This window comes from Tinamus guttatus, unplaced genomic scaffold, assembly GCF_059628265.1.
Source record: "Tinamus guttatus ecotype Peru unplaced genomic scaffold, ASM5962826v1 Tinamus_guttatus_pri_ptg000550l, whole genome shotgun sequence".
NCBI lineage: Eukaryota > Metazoa > Chordata > Aves > Tinamiformes > Tinamidae > Tinamus > Tinamus guttatus.
The window spans coordinates 365,944-383,247 of NW_028289084.1; the positions used below are offsets into that span (position 1 = coordinate 365,944).

Below are 17,304 nucleotides of genomic sequence, written 5' to 3' on the forward strand. Positions count from 1 at the left end.
AAACCGTTGGGAGATATTTTGTAAAAGTGAATGGCCAAGTTTTGACGTAGGCTGGCCGAGAGAAGGGAGTTTAGATTTAGAATTAGTAAGGAGAGTAAAAGAGGTAATAATGAGACCTGGGTCGGAAGGACACCCAGATCAATTTCCATATATAATCACATGGGAGGATTTGGTTCTGTATCCACCCCCATGGCTGAAACCTCTTTTGGGAGAGGATAGAAAAGACAGAAAAGTTGATATTTATGCAATGAAAAAGAAAGAAAAAAAGCAGTACTACCAGATTCAACCTTATATCCAGAAATATTAGACAAAGAAAGCAGGCATAACCCCCCCCGCCTTACATACCTCTGCCCGAGGCACGAAGGGAGGCGAGTAGTAGTGATCAAAGAAGGGAGAGAAGGGAGAGAGGGGAAGATAGGGGTCCCGCATATGGGACACGATCTCATCAAAGAGAAGATGGAGTATCAAGTACCACCCATGCCTTCCCAGTTAGAACGATTGGAACAACTGGGCCACAGGGACAGCGTACGTATCAATACTGGCCATTCTCTTCTAGTGACTTGTATAATTGGAAAAGTCAAAACCCCTCCTTTTCCGAGAAACCGGGGGCGTTAATCGATTTATTAGAATCCATCTTGTTTACACATAACCCTACCTGGGATGACTGTCAGCAGCTTTTAAAAGTGTTGTTTACGACCGAAGAGCGTGAGAGGATCCTGGCCGAGGCGTGAAAGTTGGTGCCGGGAGAGGACGGGAGACCCACCGGGCAGCAGAACCTTATCGATGAAGGATTCCCATTGGTAAGACCACCGTGGGATTTTGAACAACCTGAAGGTAGGGAGCATCTCCGAACATACCGGCAAACGCTGATGGCAGGGTTGCGGGCGGCAGCGCGTAAACCCACTAATTTAGCAAAAATAAATGCTGTTAGGCAGGAAGCCGAGGAAAGCCCTGCCGCTTTCTTAGAGAGAATATTAGAGGCGTTTAGACAATTCACTCCTTTAGATCCTATGAAGGAGGAGAATCGGGCAGCTGTCATCTTGGCATTTGTAAATCAAGCTGCACCAGATATAAGAAGGAAATTACAAAAGATTGAGAGGTTGGGGGAGCAAACATTACAGGATCTTTTAAAAGTAGCAGAGAAAGGTGTATAACAACAGGGAGACTCCAGAAGAAAAACAGGAGAGAATAAGAAGGGAGGATCGGAAACATCAAAGGGAATTGGCTAGGAGAGTTTTTGAAGCAGGAGAAAAATCAGGGAGGCAAAGAAGGGGACCGCCACCCCCCAGAGGAGTTGGGGTACGGTTAGGAAGGGATCAATGTGCAATTTGCAGAAAGAAAGGACATTGGAAAAATGAGTGTCCGGAAAAGAGAGAAAGGGGGCCACCGAGAGTACTGGTGGCAGATAGCGACTGAAGGGGCCGGGACTCGGAACCCTTCCCCGAGTCTTGGGTAGAATTAGAAATGGAAGGGAAACGTGTAAAATTTCTGGTAGACACAGGGGCTGAATATTCAGTGGTAAATAAAGCAGCGGGGAAACTATCGACAAGGAAAGCTCGAGTACGAGGGGTAAATGGGAGTAAGGTATATCGGTGGACATCAGAAAGGAAAGTAGATGTAGCTAATAGACAGATCACGCACTCTTTCTTGTATATACCGGAGAGTCCGGTACCCTTAATGGGCCGGGATCTCTTAACTAAATTGGGGGTAAGGATATATTTCGAGGACGATGGGGTAAAAATCAATGACCGGGAAGGACGACCGATACAGGTCCTGACCATTAGATTAGAGGACAAATATAGACTGTATGAAGAGAGGAAGGAAGAAATTGGACCAGAAACTCAAAAATGGATGAGGGAACTCCCAGAAGTATGGGCAGAGAATTCGGGAGTAGGAGAGGTTAAAGGGAAAATTCCTCTGGTCGTGGAATTGAAACCAGGAGCTCACCCGATTAGGGCTAGACAGTACCCAATGACCCCTGAAGCTTGACAAGGAATAGCAAAGCATATTAAAAGTTTACTGGAAGCTGGCATTCTGCGTAAATGCAAATCTCCATGGAATACTCCTCTGCTGCCAGTAAAGAAGCCCGGAGGAGATTTCAGGCCAGTTCAAGATTTGAGAGAAGTTAACAAAAGAGTGGAGGATGTGCATCCTACGGTCCCAAATCCATACACTGTTAAGTACAATGCCACCAGATATGGGATGGTATACAGTTTTAGACTTAAAGGATGCTTTCTTTACCATCCCCCTGACAAAACAGAGCCAGGAAATGTTTGCTTTTGAATGGGAAGATCCCGAGAGCGGATACAAGGGTCAGTTAACTTGGACCCGATTACCACAAGGGTTCAAAAATTCACCGACTTTATTTAATGAAATACTGCAGGAAGATTTGAGTGAATTCAGGAGACAGAATCCTAGTGTGAAATTGCTTCAGTATGTGGATGATCTGCTGCTAGCGGAAAGAACGAAAGAGGAGGACGAGGAAGGAACAAGGAAGTTATTGCAAGAATTAAATAAACTAGGCTACCGAGTAGGTGCTAAGAAAGCTCAGCTATGTAGTCCTGAAGTAACACATCTGGGATATAAGATACGAGATGGTAGGAGATGGCTAACTGATGCCATGAAAGAGACTGTTCTTCGGATTCAGGAACCCAGATCTCCAAGGGAGGTTCGAGAATTCTTGGGGACAGTAGGATACTGCCGTTTGTGGATACCTGGGTTCGCAGAAAAAGCGAAACCTCTGTATGAGGCGAGTCGAGAGAAACCAGACTGGCAGTGGACAGAAGCTATGGGAAAATCTTTTGAGGAACTGAGATTAGCCCTGCTAGAGGCCCCTGCACTTGCACTCCCGGACCCAGCCAAGGATTTCCATTTATATGTGAGCGAAAGAGCGGGAATTGCTAAGGGAGTGCTAACTCAGAAGCAAGGACCTTGGAAAAGGATAGTGGCGTACTTATCAAAGAAATTAGACCCAGTCGCCGCAGGGTGGCCCTCGTGTCTTAGAATTATTGCAGCCGTGACGTTAATGGTTAAGGATGCAGACAAACTCACATTTGGGCAAAAACTGTATGTAACAGCTCCCCATTACGTAGAGGCATTACTCAAACAGCCGCCTGAAAGATGGATAACAAATGCTAGGCTGACTCATTATCAAGCCTTGCTTTTAAACCCAGGAAGGATTATGTATACATCCCCAACGACTTTAAATCCAGCCACTCTCCTGCCTAACCCAGAATATGAAACACCTGTGCATAATTGTCAGGAGGTGTTAGCTGAAACTGCGACAGTGCGGGAAGATTTAAAGGATGAGCCGCTGCAAGGGGGAAAAGTGTGGTTTACAGATGGAAGTAGCTTGGTTGAGCAAGGAAAAAGAAGGGCGGGAGCTGCAGTGGTAAACAGTAAAGGAGAAATAGTTTGGAGCCAGCGTTTACCAGACGGCACTTCGGCTCAGAGAGCAGAACTGATAGCCTTGGCTAAGGCACTAGAAATGGCAGAAGGAGAGCGAGTGACGATTTATACAGATAGTCGCTACACATATGGGACAGTGCATATACACGGAGCTATATATAGAGAAAGAGGATTTCTTACCTCCGCAGGAAAAGAAATCCGAAACAAAGAAGAGGTTTTGCACTTGCTGTCAGCTTTGCAGAAACCAAAAGCAGTGGCAATTGTGCATACCTTAGGACATCAGAAGAAAACTGATACGATAAGCAAAGGAAATGCAGCTGCAGATATTGCAGCCCGGCGAGCTGCATTAGAAGGACAAATACAAAGGGTACTAGCCCTGACTCACAACACTTTAAGAGAAGAAGAGGAAATTGGAGAGGATGAATACACCCCGGAGGAGAGGGAGTGGATTCAAAAGGTTGCAGAAAAGCAAAGTACAGGAGAAGGATATTACGATACAGGAGGAAGAATGTTAATTCCTAAGCGGTTGGGACAGAAGATGGTGCAACAGTTACACAGTACCACACACTTGGGGGAAAGAAAAATGGGACTGTTAATAGAAAAGTTCGGGTTGAGATTCCAAGATCAGAGGAAAATATTAAGAGAGATAATAGAAGGGTGTCAAGCGTGTCAGGAAATGAAACCATCGAGGGTCAGAAAGGTACATGAAGGTATAGGGGAAAGGGGTGGTGAACCTGGAAGGCATTGGGAAGTAGATTTTACGGAAATAAAACCAGGTAAATATGGGTATAGATATTTATTGGTATTAGTAGACACATTCTTGGGGTGGGTGGAGGCCTTCCCCACTAAACGAGAAACAGCCCAGGTGGTAGCGGTCCCATATATGCAAACGGGACATTCTGTGGGATAAATGGGACAGTCGACGGGTTACAACAACGGTTCCCTGTGGGATTACCCTTAGGAGCATATGGGGGGGATCCATCAGGACAGGTACATAAGAGTGCAGATTTACTATGGAATAATGGTACCGCTAAGGCCTTGCCAAATGGAGTGTTTTTAATTTGTGGGGATAGAGCGTGGCAGGGAATACCTAAGAATGCCTATGGGGGACCGTGTTATTTAGGGCAACTGGCAATAATAGCCCCGTCTAGAGCTAAGTTGTTAACTATGAAGCAGAAACAAAGAAGGCAAAAGCGTTCCCTTGGTTTAACACCGGAATGTAATGATAATGTACAATTAATATCTGTAACTGCGCGGGCCGCCTTAGCTATCTTTGTACCAGGAGCCGCAGCAGGAAATGCATTAAGGGAGCTTTCGAAGTTAGCCTGTTGGAGTGAGAAGCAAGCAAATGTGACAACCGAAGTATTGGAACAACTTCTGCTCGATCAAAACAGCCTGCGACACGCACAACTACAGGATAGGGCAGCTATAGACTTTTTGCTCCTCGCGCATGGGCATGGATGTGAAGAGTTTGAAGGACTTTGTTGTTTTAACCTGTCTGATCATGGCCAATCGATTCACCAACAATTGCGCTGGCTCAAGGAACACACTCAGAAGATAACACGGGAAGAAGGACTGATGGATGGATGGCTAGAGTCATTGTTTGGAGGGTTACCTGGGTGGATATCGGGACTGATAAAAGAAGGATTACGTGTATTTGTAATTCTGTTATTACTGTTACTGTGTATCTGTATAATGTGGAAATGTATAATGGGGGTAATGGAAAAAGGTACGAATCGAGTTAATTCTAAGCACATAATGTTCATGCGACAAACTCAGAAGGATTGAGAAAGGATTCTCTGATATTAGCAAAAGAAAAAGGGGGGGAATGTAGGGGTTAAATAGCTAATGTAGAATAAGCTGAGTCTTAGAGCACAAGGACCCATGATAACTGGCGGAGTCCGGATGTCCTGCTCATGGCAGGGGCAGAACCCTTGATAGATGGCAGGGTCAGGATGTCCTGCTCATGGCAGGGTCTGGACCCTAGATAGGTGGCGGGGTTAGGATGCCCTGCCCTCAATCAGGATGATAGAAGGGCTGCTTATACAGATGTTTTAATTCAGCAAAATAGATAACATTAACAAGAATGCAAAACAGGAAAACGGGAGGGGGGAACACTCTTGGGTAAGAACAGTATAAAAGAGGGATGCCCGAAGTGGTTGGGGTCCGTGGTGTGACCCTTGCGTGGGAAAGCCCGGACCCCAGCTAGCTGGTAATACTTATTATCTTTCTTCTATTAATAAAAGACAATATATATCTATGGTGGTTGCCTCTCTCCCTGTCAATTCGGTTACCGGACCCAACAATTTCTGAATTGAAAGAATGACTATCAGTCAATCATCTTATCCCATAAATACGGGGACAGCCGAAGAGCCCATTGAGCTCTCCTTGCATGGCAGCGGGCTGCACGCCGGGATCTCCCCTTGAGCAGGGACGCCTCTCAAGGATACTCCTCCAGGTTAAGAGATCCTTCCCACTACAGATTCATGGTAAGTGACTATAGCGCGCCTTTCTCTTTCTGAATTTGTAAACCTTACTTTGTAACTGTGCACAAATCCCTTAGACATAAACCGTTGACCAGGTCTGGGACTAGGACTGGATTCAGCCGCACCCAGACTCCTCTCAGAAGGAGTTTGGAAAGCAAGGGGGTCCAGTCTGAACCTCGTGACACAACGGGAGGGTGTCCTTGGTAATTCTGTGTGTCTTGAACCTCCATGCAGTAACTAATAAGTGACCTTGCCATAGAATCTCATGAAACCATTGTCATTACCAATTAAACCTATTGCTATTTCTTTCCCACGAGTGAAGTGCACTATGTCACTCACCCCCAACACCACTCGTTCCGTGACACCATCCCGTTCACCAGCGGACTCACGTTTTCCCTGATCTTCCTTTTGCTTTTAATATATTTGAAGTTTTTCTTGTTATTTTTAACGTCCCTTGCCAGCTTGCCTTCCAGACGTGCCTTAGCTTTCCTTGTTGCACCTCTGCATTCCCTGACTACGTTCCTGAATTTCTCCCAGGGGACCTGTCCTTTTTTCCACATTCTGTACACCGCCTTCTTTTGCTTGAGCATTGCCACAAGCTCCTTGCTCATCCATGCAAGTCTCCTGCCCCCTCTGCCTGACTTCTTACACACAGGGATGCACTGTTGCTGGGCGTGGAGGAAGTGCCGCTTGAAAACTAACCAGCTCTCTTGGGCCCCCCTTCCTTCTAGAGCTCTAGCCCATGCAATTCTTCCAAGGAGGTCCCTGAAGAGGCTAAAGTTGGCCCTCCTGAAGTCCATAGTTGCAAGGCAACTTACAGCCCTGCCTCCTCCTCATTGGATCCTGAACTCCACCAACTCATGGTCACTGCAGCCGAGGCTACCCCCCACCTTTACATCTCCTACAAGTCCCTCTCTATTTGATAGCACGAGGTCCAGTAGCCCACCTCTCCTCATTAGCTCTTCCACAACCTGCATCAAAAAGTTATCGTCGATGCTCTGCAGGAACCTCCAGGACTGCTTATGCCTGGCTGTGTTGTCCTCCCAGTTGATGTCGGGGTAGTTGAAGTCCCCCATGAGAACCAGGGCCTGTGACCGTGAGGCAATATCCAGCTGACTATAGAAGGCCTCATCTACCTCCTTGTCCTGGTCAGGTGGCCTGTAGCAGACACCCACCACAGTGTCTCCCACATTAGCCTGCCCTCTAATCCTTACCCATAAACTCTCAACTCGCTCATCCTCCACTCCCAGGTTGAGCTCCATGCATTCCAGTTGCTCTCTCACATAAAGAGCAACTCCACCACCTCGCCTTCCCAGCCTGTCCTTCCTAAAGAGCACATAGCCTTCCATGGCAACGCTCCAGTCGTGTGAGCTATCCCACCACGTCTCTGTGATTCCAATGAGATCATGACGCTGGGACTGCACACAGATCTCCAGTTCGTCCTGCTTATTCCCCATGCTTCGCACATTGGTGTACAGGCATTTCAGGGAAGTAATTGAGCCTGTAGGTTCCCCAGGAGGGGTGAAAGAGGACTCTCTATAATCATATCCTATCCTCACTTCCCCACTACCATACTCCCGCTGGATGCCATCTGACTTTGGCTGCGTGGTACTGATTGCCCTGTCTGTGTGACACTCCCCTTCCCCCTTCTCATCTAGTTTAAAGCCCTCCTAAACAGGTTCGCCATCCTTTTGGCAAAGAAGGAGATGTGTGCCCCTCTTTCTGAGGTGATTCCCATCATTCCCCACTAGCTGGTGGTCATACATCAGAGTCCCATGGTCATAGAAGCCAAAACCCTGTTGCCAAGCCCAGCGGTGCAGCCAATTGTTAATCTGCGATATCCGCCTTCTCCTCCTTGAATCCATACCCCTCGTTGGTAGGATAGAGGAGAACACTACCTCGGCTCCCGTACCTTTGACGGCCAACCCTAGATCTCTAAAATCTCGCTTGATATCCCTCAGTTCCCCCATGGCATCATTAGTGCCCATGTGAAACTACCAGGGGGTAATAGTCAGGCTCCTGGACAAGCCTTTGGAGACTTTCTGTTAAATCCTTTGTTTGGGCCCCTGGCAAGCAGCAGACCTCTCTGGATAAGGGGTCCGGTCTACATATCCATGCCTCCGTGCCCTGCAGCAGGAAGTCACCCACGACGATCACCTGCTGCTTCTTCCGGGTGCTACTTTTCTCCTTAGGGGGAGCAGCCTCGCGGTGTGGACCTGACTGCCTCTCTGTAGACAGCCCCCTAGGTTCATGACCTTAGACAGCCTTGGTTCATGACCTCATCTATCTGATCCCCAAGTTCCAGGGGCTCGTACCTGTTGGACGTGGTCACTGGTGGAGGTGAGGCAGGCCGTGGAAGGGTTCTCCTGCCACCTTGAATAGGGACCTGTTTCCATTGTTGTTTGTCCCTTGATACTATTATTTCTGTCCCCTCTGCCCTATGGCAAGAGGGTACTGGATTTACAGACTGAATTGGGGGGTTCTCTGGGTGGCTTTCCTGGGAAGACTGCAGAACACAGCTCCACCAGTCTATTTCTCTTTCACATTCCCTGATGGCCCTCAGCCTTTCTGCCTCCTCCTTCAGCTCCACCACCAGGCTGAGCAGGTCATCCACCTGCTCACACCTAAGGCAGGCAATGTTTTCGCTACTCCCTGGTAACATGGAGAGGCTCAGACATTCCCCACAGCTAGAAACCTGGACTGCAGCATGTTTCTGTGGTGGTTCAGTCTGTGTCGCCCCAGTCTTCTTGGTGGAAGCTCTCCACCGAGTGGAGACCATGGCTTTACCTGATCTCCCGCTGCTGGAAGAGTCTGTGGAGAGGATTCTTTTCCACACCTGGGAGGAGACTCCCTGACCCCTGCCTGCACTAACTACCACACTCTCCCGGACAGGCCACACTCTTGGTCACTCACACTCCCTGGGGGCAGCTTTTAAATTCCCGCCTGCCCTGCCAGCTCCGCCCCTGCTGAGTCAGAGCCGCCTCTGACCAGGAGTTCAGCACTGCCTGCACCGGGGGTCTGCGCTGGGGCTGCCTCTCGCCGTCTACGCTTTCTCGTTCAGCAGCTTTTGCTGCAGTTGTTCACCTCTAGACAAGGTACTCCGGCACGAGCGTCTGCTCCAGAGCCCTTCCCTTCGAGAAAAAAGTAATTACAGACAGATCTAGTTATGCTGGTAGGTAATCCTCTCCACCAGGGTGTTATGAGAAACCCCAGAAGAGAATGCACCCAAGGACATGTTTTTGCTGTTGTCGCTGGAAAATACAGACAGAACAGCAGATGTTCCTGGGACATCATGAGAGAATATGGACAAAAACAGCAAAGACTGGTTGAAGACGAAGATAAGGACCACCGTATCTTCAAAGAACTGTCTGGACCTGGGCGGTAGGACCAAAACGGGGCCTCTGAGCCAGAATGGGGCCATATATGGAAGTGAGTTCCAGGTCGTCATCGAGTGGACACAGCGAGATGACCACCAGGAGGTCTCAAAAGACCACCAGAGACCACCAAAGGGACAAAGGGCGAACGCACGTGAGGGTGGGGTATGCTGTAACTAGTTCTGGGAAATAGAATGACTATGTATGATCATTCCAAGAATTTAATGCATATGTAGATAATTTAGAAATAAAAGCTTTAGCAAACACACCTGAGGGTGTGCACGATAGGTGGAGCTATCCCTCGTGCACCCAGCGCTGCAATAAAGTGAATGCCTGCTTCTTAATACTAAATTGATGTTAAGAGGTTTATTTCCGGTTTTTGGTGACAAGGGTGAATTTCACAGCAAGAAATTTCTTCGCTGAGGATGATTCCAGCCCATTCTTTGCCAGACTGGTTTAACGCCAGAGATTTTTCTCAGAGGGATAGAAGCTAATTCTAGCTCTAGAAACATCTTCAGAAGCCAAGCAGAAATCAATAGCTGTTCACATAGAATTATGGTTAGGATTTATCCATATGTATTCTTTCCCTTATAGTTCAGAAAGATTTGCTTCTGTTAGAAGACATATATATATTAAAAACAAAGCAAACCTAACCAAAAAACTAGTAGAGTAAAACTGAAAAAAAAAAAAGTTCAGAATTTCCTCCCCCCTCCCCCCCCCCAAAAAAAGAAAAACGGGTATTTTCAGTGACATCCTGTACTGCTGAGAACCCATTTGTTTTTGTCAAAAGTATTCTCCTACATCTAATTATCCCATTTCCCATATTAACCCTGTTTTCCCTGTTGCACTTTAAAATCCATTACATTTCCCCATTACATCTTTATCTCTCCTAGAAGATCTAGAAAAACTTCTACTCCTCTGTACCTTTTCTAACACATTTTGTAGACAGTTGCAATCTTTCAGCTACAAGGATTTTTCTCTCTTTTAAATAAGACCATAGTTTTTTTTCTTTTTGTTTTTGTTTTCCTTTAGCTCTTTCACAGTGAAGACTTAAAGTCTGTACTGGGAACTAAGTAATCCCATCACGGATTTCCTTCTTGGGAGAAGGTGGAAGGTAGAAATAAGATTTTTATTTTGAACATTTCAGCATCTCTAAAAAACACTTTTGAGAAGTAGTGGGATGGGGGAAAAGAACCATGGTAATTTTCTGTTACTTATTTCCCCTGTAGAGACCTGATTGCCGATAGACTCTTCCCACATTACCACCTACAGTGGTGGTATAGCTGCAGACTAGTACAGGGAGAGATTAAGTTTTTGCATCTACAGTGTTACAGTTCCTAGGAGGCTCCTATACTGCTGTTTCAGTAAAGAGATTTATAGAGGCACTTGGTGAATTTTAGTCATTTTGTTATCAGTCTGCAACTACAGTAATGTGCATGTGGAGAACACTGCCATCTTAGGTACCACTGCAGTTTTACAAATCATCTTACATGCCTGCCTTATATCTTGTTTTATATCAGACATTTTCTTTAGGAAGAAATATGTCAACTTATATTCAAGGACAGACCCTGAGCCCAAGGCCGGCTTTATTCTGATCAGACAGTGCCTGAACATCAGGAGAGTCAGTTGAATGGGACCAGGTAGGAACTCCTTACAGTAAGGGCATCACTTGGCAGTGTAAGGTTAACCTCGCCAAGAAAACATGATCCTTTGCACCCTCCCTTAGAATTGCAGAAATCTAGGGAATAAAGAGGTGCATATTTTGGTGTTAATATCCTTAAGAGATTCTTCTTGCCTCTTGTCCCTAAGTTACATCAAGGCCAAAAATGTCTCCCAGACAACTCAAGGTGGCTAAGAATCAAGCCTTTAGGATAAATGTAAACGAATTTCAGTGCTACTACCTGCCAATGGTGTATAAATTCAATGCAGACATAATTCCAGATTCTCCTTCCATAACCTTTGGAGTAGGAGATCAAAATAATAAGTGCTTCTGTTTGATGAAACAGAAGATAGAACTGGATGCCCAGTTACTACCTCTTGGAATAACAGTAGTCGTTTGCTGCAACTTTATATACTTGCTCGCTAAATTATTCCTGACAGTGTCTTGAAAAACTATTCTTTTGTGTTTTTAAAATCTCCTTTCCGGGATTAAGAAGTGTAAATTGTGAGAGATAATGTCCTTGTTTGGGTCTTGAGCTGGTCTTCCCAGAGGCAAGATGCCGAGGCATTGTTCAGGTAAATGGTGTGTCAACAATGTCCAGACAAACACAATCCATAACCGTCTCTTACACCACCCTGTGGCTCCACTTTGCTGTTTTGTGGTGATGTGAAAGATAAAAGTACAGAGAGAGAAAGAGAGAGAGAGAAGAAAGAAGTGCATACAACAGTAGCTTTTTTTTTTCAAACAATCAAAAGACACATCATCATATAAAACCCTGGACATTATTTTATGCTACGTGATTAAATGACATTTTTACAAAAAAAAAAAAAAGACTCAATATGAAACCTTAACTCTCTAGAAAGATCATTCAAATAACTACAAAGTCAAACTATACATGTAAAATGAGGTTACGGCAATAAAAAAGAGAAAGGGTGAGATAAGATGTTAAAACAGGTGTCCCAAATCACATTGCTTGTTTACGGCTCGGTGGCGGGGCGGGGAGGGGGGGGCGGTTAGCTAAAGAAGGCAATCCCCCACAATAACAGTTATCAAAACAAATACCTAAAAATAAAAAATGTTAACAAAATTATAAGCATTTTGCCTTTTCTCTTGCAATTTTTCCCGTCGGCAAGGCTGCATATCCAGACCGTCGTGGAGTAGGTGGCTGAGCCTGGTCCGCTGGGATGGAGATCTGGATATGCAGCCTTGCCGACAGGAAAAATTGCAAGAGAAAAGGCAAAATGCTGGATATGCAGCAAGAGTTTCCATGTCCCACATGTATAGTTTAGGCCCAGAAGCTTCCAGCTCACTAAATAATTGATATAGCTGCCGGCTTTGATTGGCAAATGACACGAATCTGTTTCACACCATCAGGTGAGACAGTAGGTACGAAGTGCATATTAGATACAACATGCTGGATTAAGTGAATAAAACAAGGGATGATACATGGCAAAAACATTAAAGCAGCAAATGTGCATAACAAATAAAATAAAAGCTGCTTTACCCATGGTGCTCCTGGTAACCAAGACCATAAATCACAATTCCAGCCCTTCCATGATTGAACGGGAACATGGGCTAGTCTTCTAATATCTGTGGTCAGTTGAAGAACTACTTTGCCTACATCGTCTATTTCCAAGCAACAATTGGAGACATTGAGTTTCCCACATACTCCTCCCTCTTCATCTAGAAAATAATCCAAAACCATGTGGTGTTGAATGATTGCAGTGCGCATCTGTTGAGATTGTTGAGTTAAAAGGCCTATAGCATTTGCAGTTTTATTAGTAAAAATTTCCAAAATTGCTTGCAATTCGATTATGCGATTCAAATTGTAAATCGGTTCTCTTGCTCCTGATATTGATTCATTGGGATTCCAAGTAGCAGGCTCATAATGCTTAATTATTCTTTCAGGAGGCCACCCTTTTTTTCCCCCATTTTTGTGTTCCACCTATATTAACCTCAACAGATTGCTCGTTGCGGCCAACCTCTCTGTCCCCCAAATTATCATATAGTCTTATTCCCAATCGAGGATCATCTGTCTCTGGAAGAAGGAAAAACAGAGGGTGGATAATTCACTATTATAGATAAATCCCCCAAACAGTGTAATTAAAAATAACATAAGCATTTTAATGCTTCCTCCTGAAACAAAACAAAAGACAAACTCGCTTCTCGGGTTAGAAAGAGGGAACAATCCATTAAGTGTGAATCTTATGAATTTTCCCAAGGCATTTAAAACAGTTAGAGTTCTAGATGGAATCGAGATTCCACATTGTTCTGCTTCGGTCTGCATTAGCACAGTAATTTGTGCTCCAGTATCAACTAAAAAGGTTACCGGTCTTTCCCTTGGTCCTACAGCAACAGTAATCAATAAATCCCGTTTTGTATTGCAGGTGAGTTGTCTTACAAACGTCCATCCTCCGCCTTCCCTCTCACCCTCGAGGAGGCAGAGAGATTAGTTTCCTGCCTTTATCTTCTTCTCAGGAGACTCCTCCTCAAGGTCTATTAAGGTGAGGGGGGCATTGGGGGTTGGTCTGAAAGTGGCCCTTTGCCCTGACCATTCCTGCACTAGTTGTTCTAATTTTTTGGTTGGGAGTCCGTCCATCAAATCCCAAGGAATACCTTTCAGAAGTCCTAGCCGCCACAGCCCCTGTCGAGTTAGGGGTCTCTCTCTCTCCCGGAATTGTGATCTCGGATCGACCCCAAGTCTCGGCCCTTCCCGGGAGGTAATTGCCACCCATTAACCCATTCTGCAGCCCCTAGGACCCTGGTTTCAGTTCTTTGGGGCAATCCGCCAACAGGGCCATATTTTCTCCCAAAATTAATCAACTCCTGGGTTATCTCCCCCATGTCCACACTTTACTCCCTGGCTGCCGATAGTCAGGCGTCACTATCCCCTCCAGAACGGCCGTAATTCTTTCTCCATCGGGGGTGTTTTGAACCCTCCCTTGTAATTGAATCCCAATGGGTTTCAGGGAGTCAGGAAGTCCTCGTATCAGGGGAGTCATCCTCTCTGGGTCCACAGGGAGCATCATTGGGGAACCCTGGCTGGGCTTCAGCTCCCAATCATATATCATCTGGAGAGAGGCTGCCTTTTGCACACTTTCCACTAATTGATCCACCATCCCTGTTATGGCAAGGGGATCTCCCCTCTCCAAGGGGTTCAGCCGTCCGGCCCGATGCGCAGCTCTCTGAGTCAATGACCATGGGGCTCAGCGGTCACCTGTGGTCAGAAACACACCCGGACCCCAATATCCTTCTGCTTCTTTCTCTGGCAACAAGATTCCATCCCCTCCTGACAAAGACACTCTCCACCCATACTCTGCGTCTGATTCCTTGGCAACTCTTGCAAAATCTTTTCTCAGCTTTGCTAATTCAGTTGCGGTGAATGGGACTTCTTTGGTGATAACCTGAGGATGGTCATCACTATTGTCCTCATACACATATTCTGTTTTAATGAGTGGACACATATGGGGGGGGAGGCGCTTTCTACAGCTTCTTTGGCCTTCTGCAAACCTCCCTGGGGATAAATTAGCCGTATCCCAATTCAGTCAGAAAGTCCAGTGCCCTCTTGCCCTAGGGTAGAGGGGGTGGACTTAACAGTATTCAGGGACGACCAACAATGGAAACGGGTCCCCACTCGAGGTGGCAGAAGATCCCCTCCACAGCCCACCTCACCTCCACCAGTGACCACGTTCAACAGGTACGAGGCCCTGGAACATGTGAATCAGATAGAGGAGGCCTTGAACCAAGGCCCGTCTAAGGGGATCTCTACAGAGGGGCAGTCTAATCCATGCAGCAAGGCTGCTCCCCCTAAAGTGAAAAGGAGCACCCGGAAGAAGCGGTGGGTGATCGTCGTGGGTGACTCCACGCTGCAGGGCACGGAGGCACCAATATGTAGACCGGACCCCTCATCCAGAGAGGTCTGCTGCTTGCCTGGGGCCAAAGTAAAGGATGTCACAGAAAGGCTCCCAAGAATTGTTCACGAGTCAGACTATTATCCTCTACTATTGATTCATGTGGGTGCTAACGATGCCATGGGGAAAATGAGGGACGTCAAGCAAGACTTCAGAGCCCTAGGGATGGCCATCAAAGGTACAGGTGCCCAGGTGGTGTTCTCCTCCATTCTGCCAACGAGGGGAATGGACTCAAGGAGGAGAAGGCGAATATGGCAGCTTAACAACTGGCTGCGCCGCTGGGCCTGGCAACAGGGTTTTGGCTTCTATGACCATGGGTCTCTGTTTGATGACCAACAGCTAGTGGGGAATGATGGGACTCATCTTAGCAAGAGGGGCACACGTCTCTTTGCAAAAAGGCTGGCCAAACTGGTTAGGAGGGCTTTAAACTAGGCAAGAAGGGGGAAGGGGAGTGGCACACTGACGCGGCAAGCAGTACCGCACAGCCCAGGTCAGATGGCGTCCAGCGGGAGTATGGTAGTGGGGAAGTGAGGGTAGGAAATGATCACAGAGGGTCCTCTTTCACCCCTCCTGGGAAACCTGTGGCCTCTGTTGCTTCCCTGAAATGCCTGTATACCAATGCGCGAAGCATGGGGAATAAGCAGGAGGAAGTGGAGATCTGTGTGCGGTCCCAGCGTCATGATCTCATCGGAATCACAGAGACGTGGTGGGATAGCTCGCACGACTGGAGCGCTGCCATGGAAGGCTATGTGCTCTTTAGGAAGGACAGGCTGGGAAGGCGAGGTGGTGGAGTTGCTCTTTATGCGAGAGAGCAACTGGAATGCATGGAGCTCAATCTGGGAGTGGAGGATGATCGAGTTGAGAGCTTGTGGGTAAGGATTAGAGGGCAGGCTAATGTGGGAGACACTGTGGTGGGTGTCTGCTACAGGCCACCTGACCAAGACGAGGAGGTTGATGAGGCCTTCTATAGGCAGCTGGATGTTGCCTCACGGTCACAGGCCCTGGTTCTCATGGGGGACTTCAACTACCCCGACATCAACTGGGAGGACAACACAGCCAGGCATAAGCAGTCCTGGAGGTTCCTGCAGAGCGTCGACGATAACTTTTTGACGCAGGTTGTGGAGGAGCCGACGAGGAGAGGTGGGCTACTGGACCTCGTGCTATCAAATAGGGAGGGCCTAGTAGGAGATGTTAAGGTGGGGGGTACCCTCGGCTGCAGTGACCATGAGTTGGTGGAGTTCAGGATTCAACGAGGAGGAGGCAGGGCTGTAAGTAGCCTTGCGACGATGGACTTCAGGAGGGCCAACTTTAGCCTCTTCAGAGACCTCCTCGGTAGAATCCCATGGGCTAGTGCTCTAGAAGGAAGGGGGGCCCAAGAGAGCTGGTTAGTTTTCAAGCGGCACTTCCTCCACGTCCAGCAACAGTGCATCCCTGAGTGTAGGAAGGGAGGCAGAGGGGGCAGGCGACCTGCGTGGATGAGCCGGGAGCTTGTGGCAATGCTCAAGCAGAAGGCAGCGGTATACAGAATGTGGAAAAAAGGACAGGCCCCCTGGGAGAAATACAGGAACGTAGTCAGGGAGTGCAGAGATGCGACAAGGAAAGCTAAGGCACGTCTGGAAGGCAAGCTGGCAAGGGACGTTAAAAATAACAAGAAAAATTTCTTCAAATACATTAACAGCAAAAGGAAGATCAGGGAAAACGTGGGTCCGCTGGAGGACGGGATGGGCACCTTGGTTACAAATAACACAGAAAAAGCAGAGTTGCTCAATGCCTTCTTTGCTTCGGTGTTTACCAAGGGCAGCCCTTTAGAGCCCCAGGCCCTAGGGACAAGAGAAGAAGCCTGGAGAGAGGAAGACTCGCCCTGGGTAGAGGAAGATTGGGTCAGAGAGCACCTAAGGAACCTCGATACCCACAAATCCATGGGCCCTGATGGGATGCACCCCAGAGTGCTGCGGGAGCTGGCAGATGCCATAGCTAAGCCGCTCTCCATCATCTTTGAAAGATCCTGGAGAACGGGGGAGGTGCCGGAAGACTGGAAGAAGGCCAATGTCACGCCAGTCTTCAAAAAAGGCAAGAAGGAGGACCCAGGCAACTACAGGCCAGTCAGCCTCACCTCCGTCCCTGGAAAAGTGATGGAACGGCTCATACTGGCCGTTGTCTCCAGGCACATGGAGGACAAGAAGGTGCTCAAGAGTAGTCAGCATGGATTCACCAAGGGGAAATCTTGCCTGACTAACCTGATAGCCTTCTATGATGAAATGACCAGCTGGATAGACGAGGGGAGAGCGGTGGATGTCGTCTATCTCGACTTCACCAAGGCTTTTGACACCGTCCCTCACAACATCCTCCTGGGCAAGCTCCGGAAGTGTGGGATAGATGAGTGGACAGTGAGATGGATTAGGAACTGGCTGGATGGCAGGGCCCAGAGAGTGGTGATCAGCGGTGCAAAGTCTAGTTGGAGACCT

At 47.3% G+C, this 17,304-nt stretch overlaps 1 protein-coding gene and 1 pseudogene across 1 annotated transcript; one reads left to right on the plus strand and one right to left on the minus strand.

The window, feature by feature from the left end:
• The first annotated feature begins 429 nt into the window (after positions 1-429).
• Positions 430-7,645, plus strand: LOC148592569 (endogenous retrovirus group PABLB member 1 Env polyprotein-like). Its single transcript, XM_088534398.1, has 3 exons — positions 430-529; positions 4,370-5,124; positions 7,553-7,645. The coding sequence occupies exons 1-3, from the start codon at positions 430-432 to the stop codon at positions 7,643-7,645; spliced, it is 948 nt and encodes a 315-aa protein (XP_088390524.1).
• A 5,732-nt stretch (positions 7,646-13,377) lies between these two features.
• On the minus strand, positions 13,378-14,451 carry LOC148592570 (uncharacterized; annotated as a pseudogene).
• Between the last annotated feature and the right edge of the window lie 2,853 nt (positions 14,452-17,304).

What these genes read in the sequence shown, in the direction of transcription:
- LOC148592569 (XM_088534398.1), top strand. Translation starts at nt 430, where the DNA reads ATGGGACACGATCTCATCAAAGAGAAGATGGAGTATCAAGTACCACCC. An exon ending in GGGCCACAGGGACAGCGTAC is followed by an intron (nt 530 to 4,369) that starts GTATCAATACTG and finishes GATTACCCTTAG; the next exon opens with GAGCATATGGGGGGGATCCA. An exon ending in TGTGGAAATGTATAATGGGG is followed by an intron (nt 5,125 to 7,552) that starts GTAATGGAAAAA and finishes CTTCTCATCTAG; the next exon opens with TTTAAAGCCCTCCTAAACAG.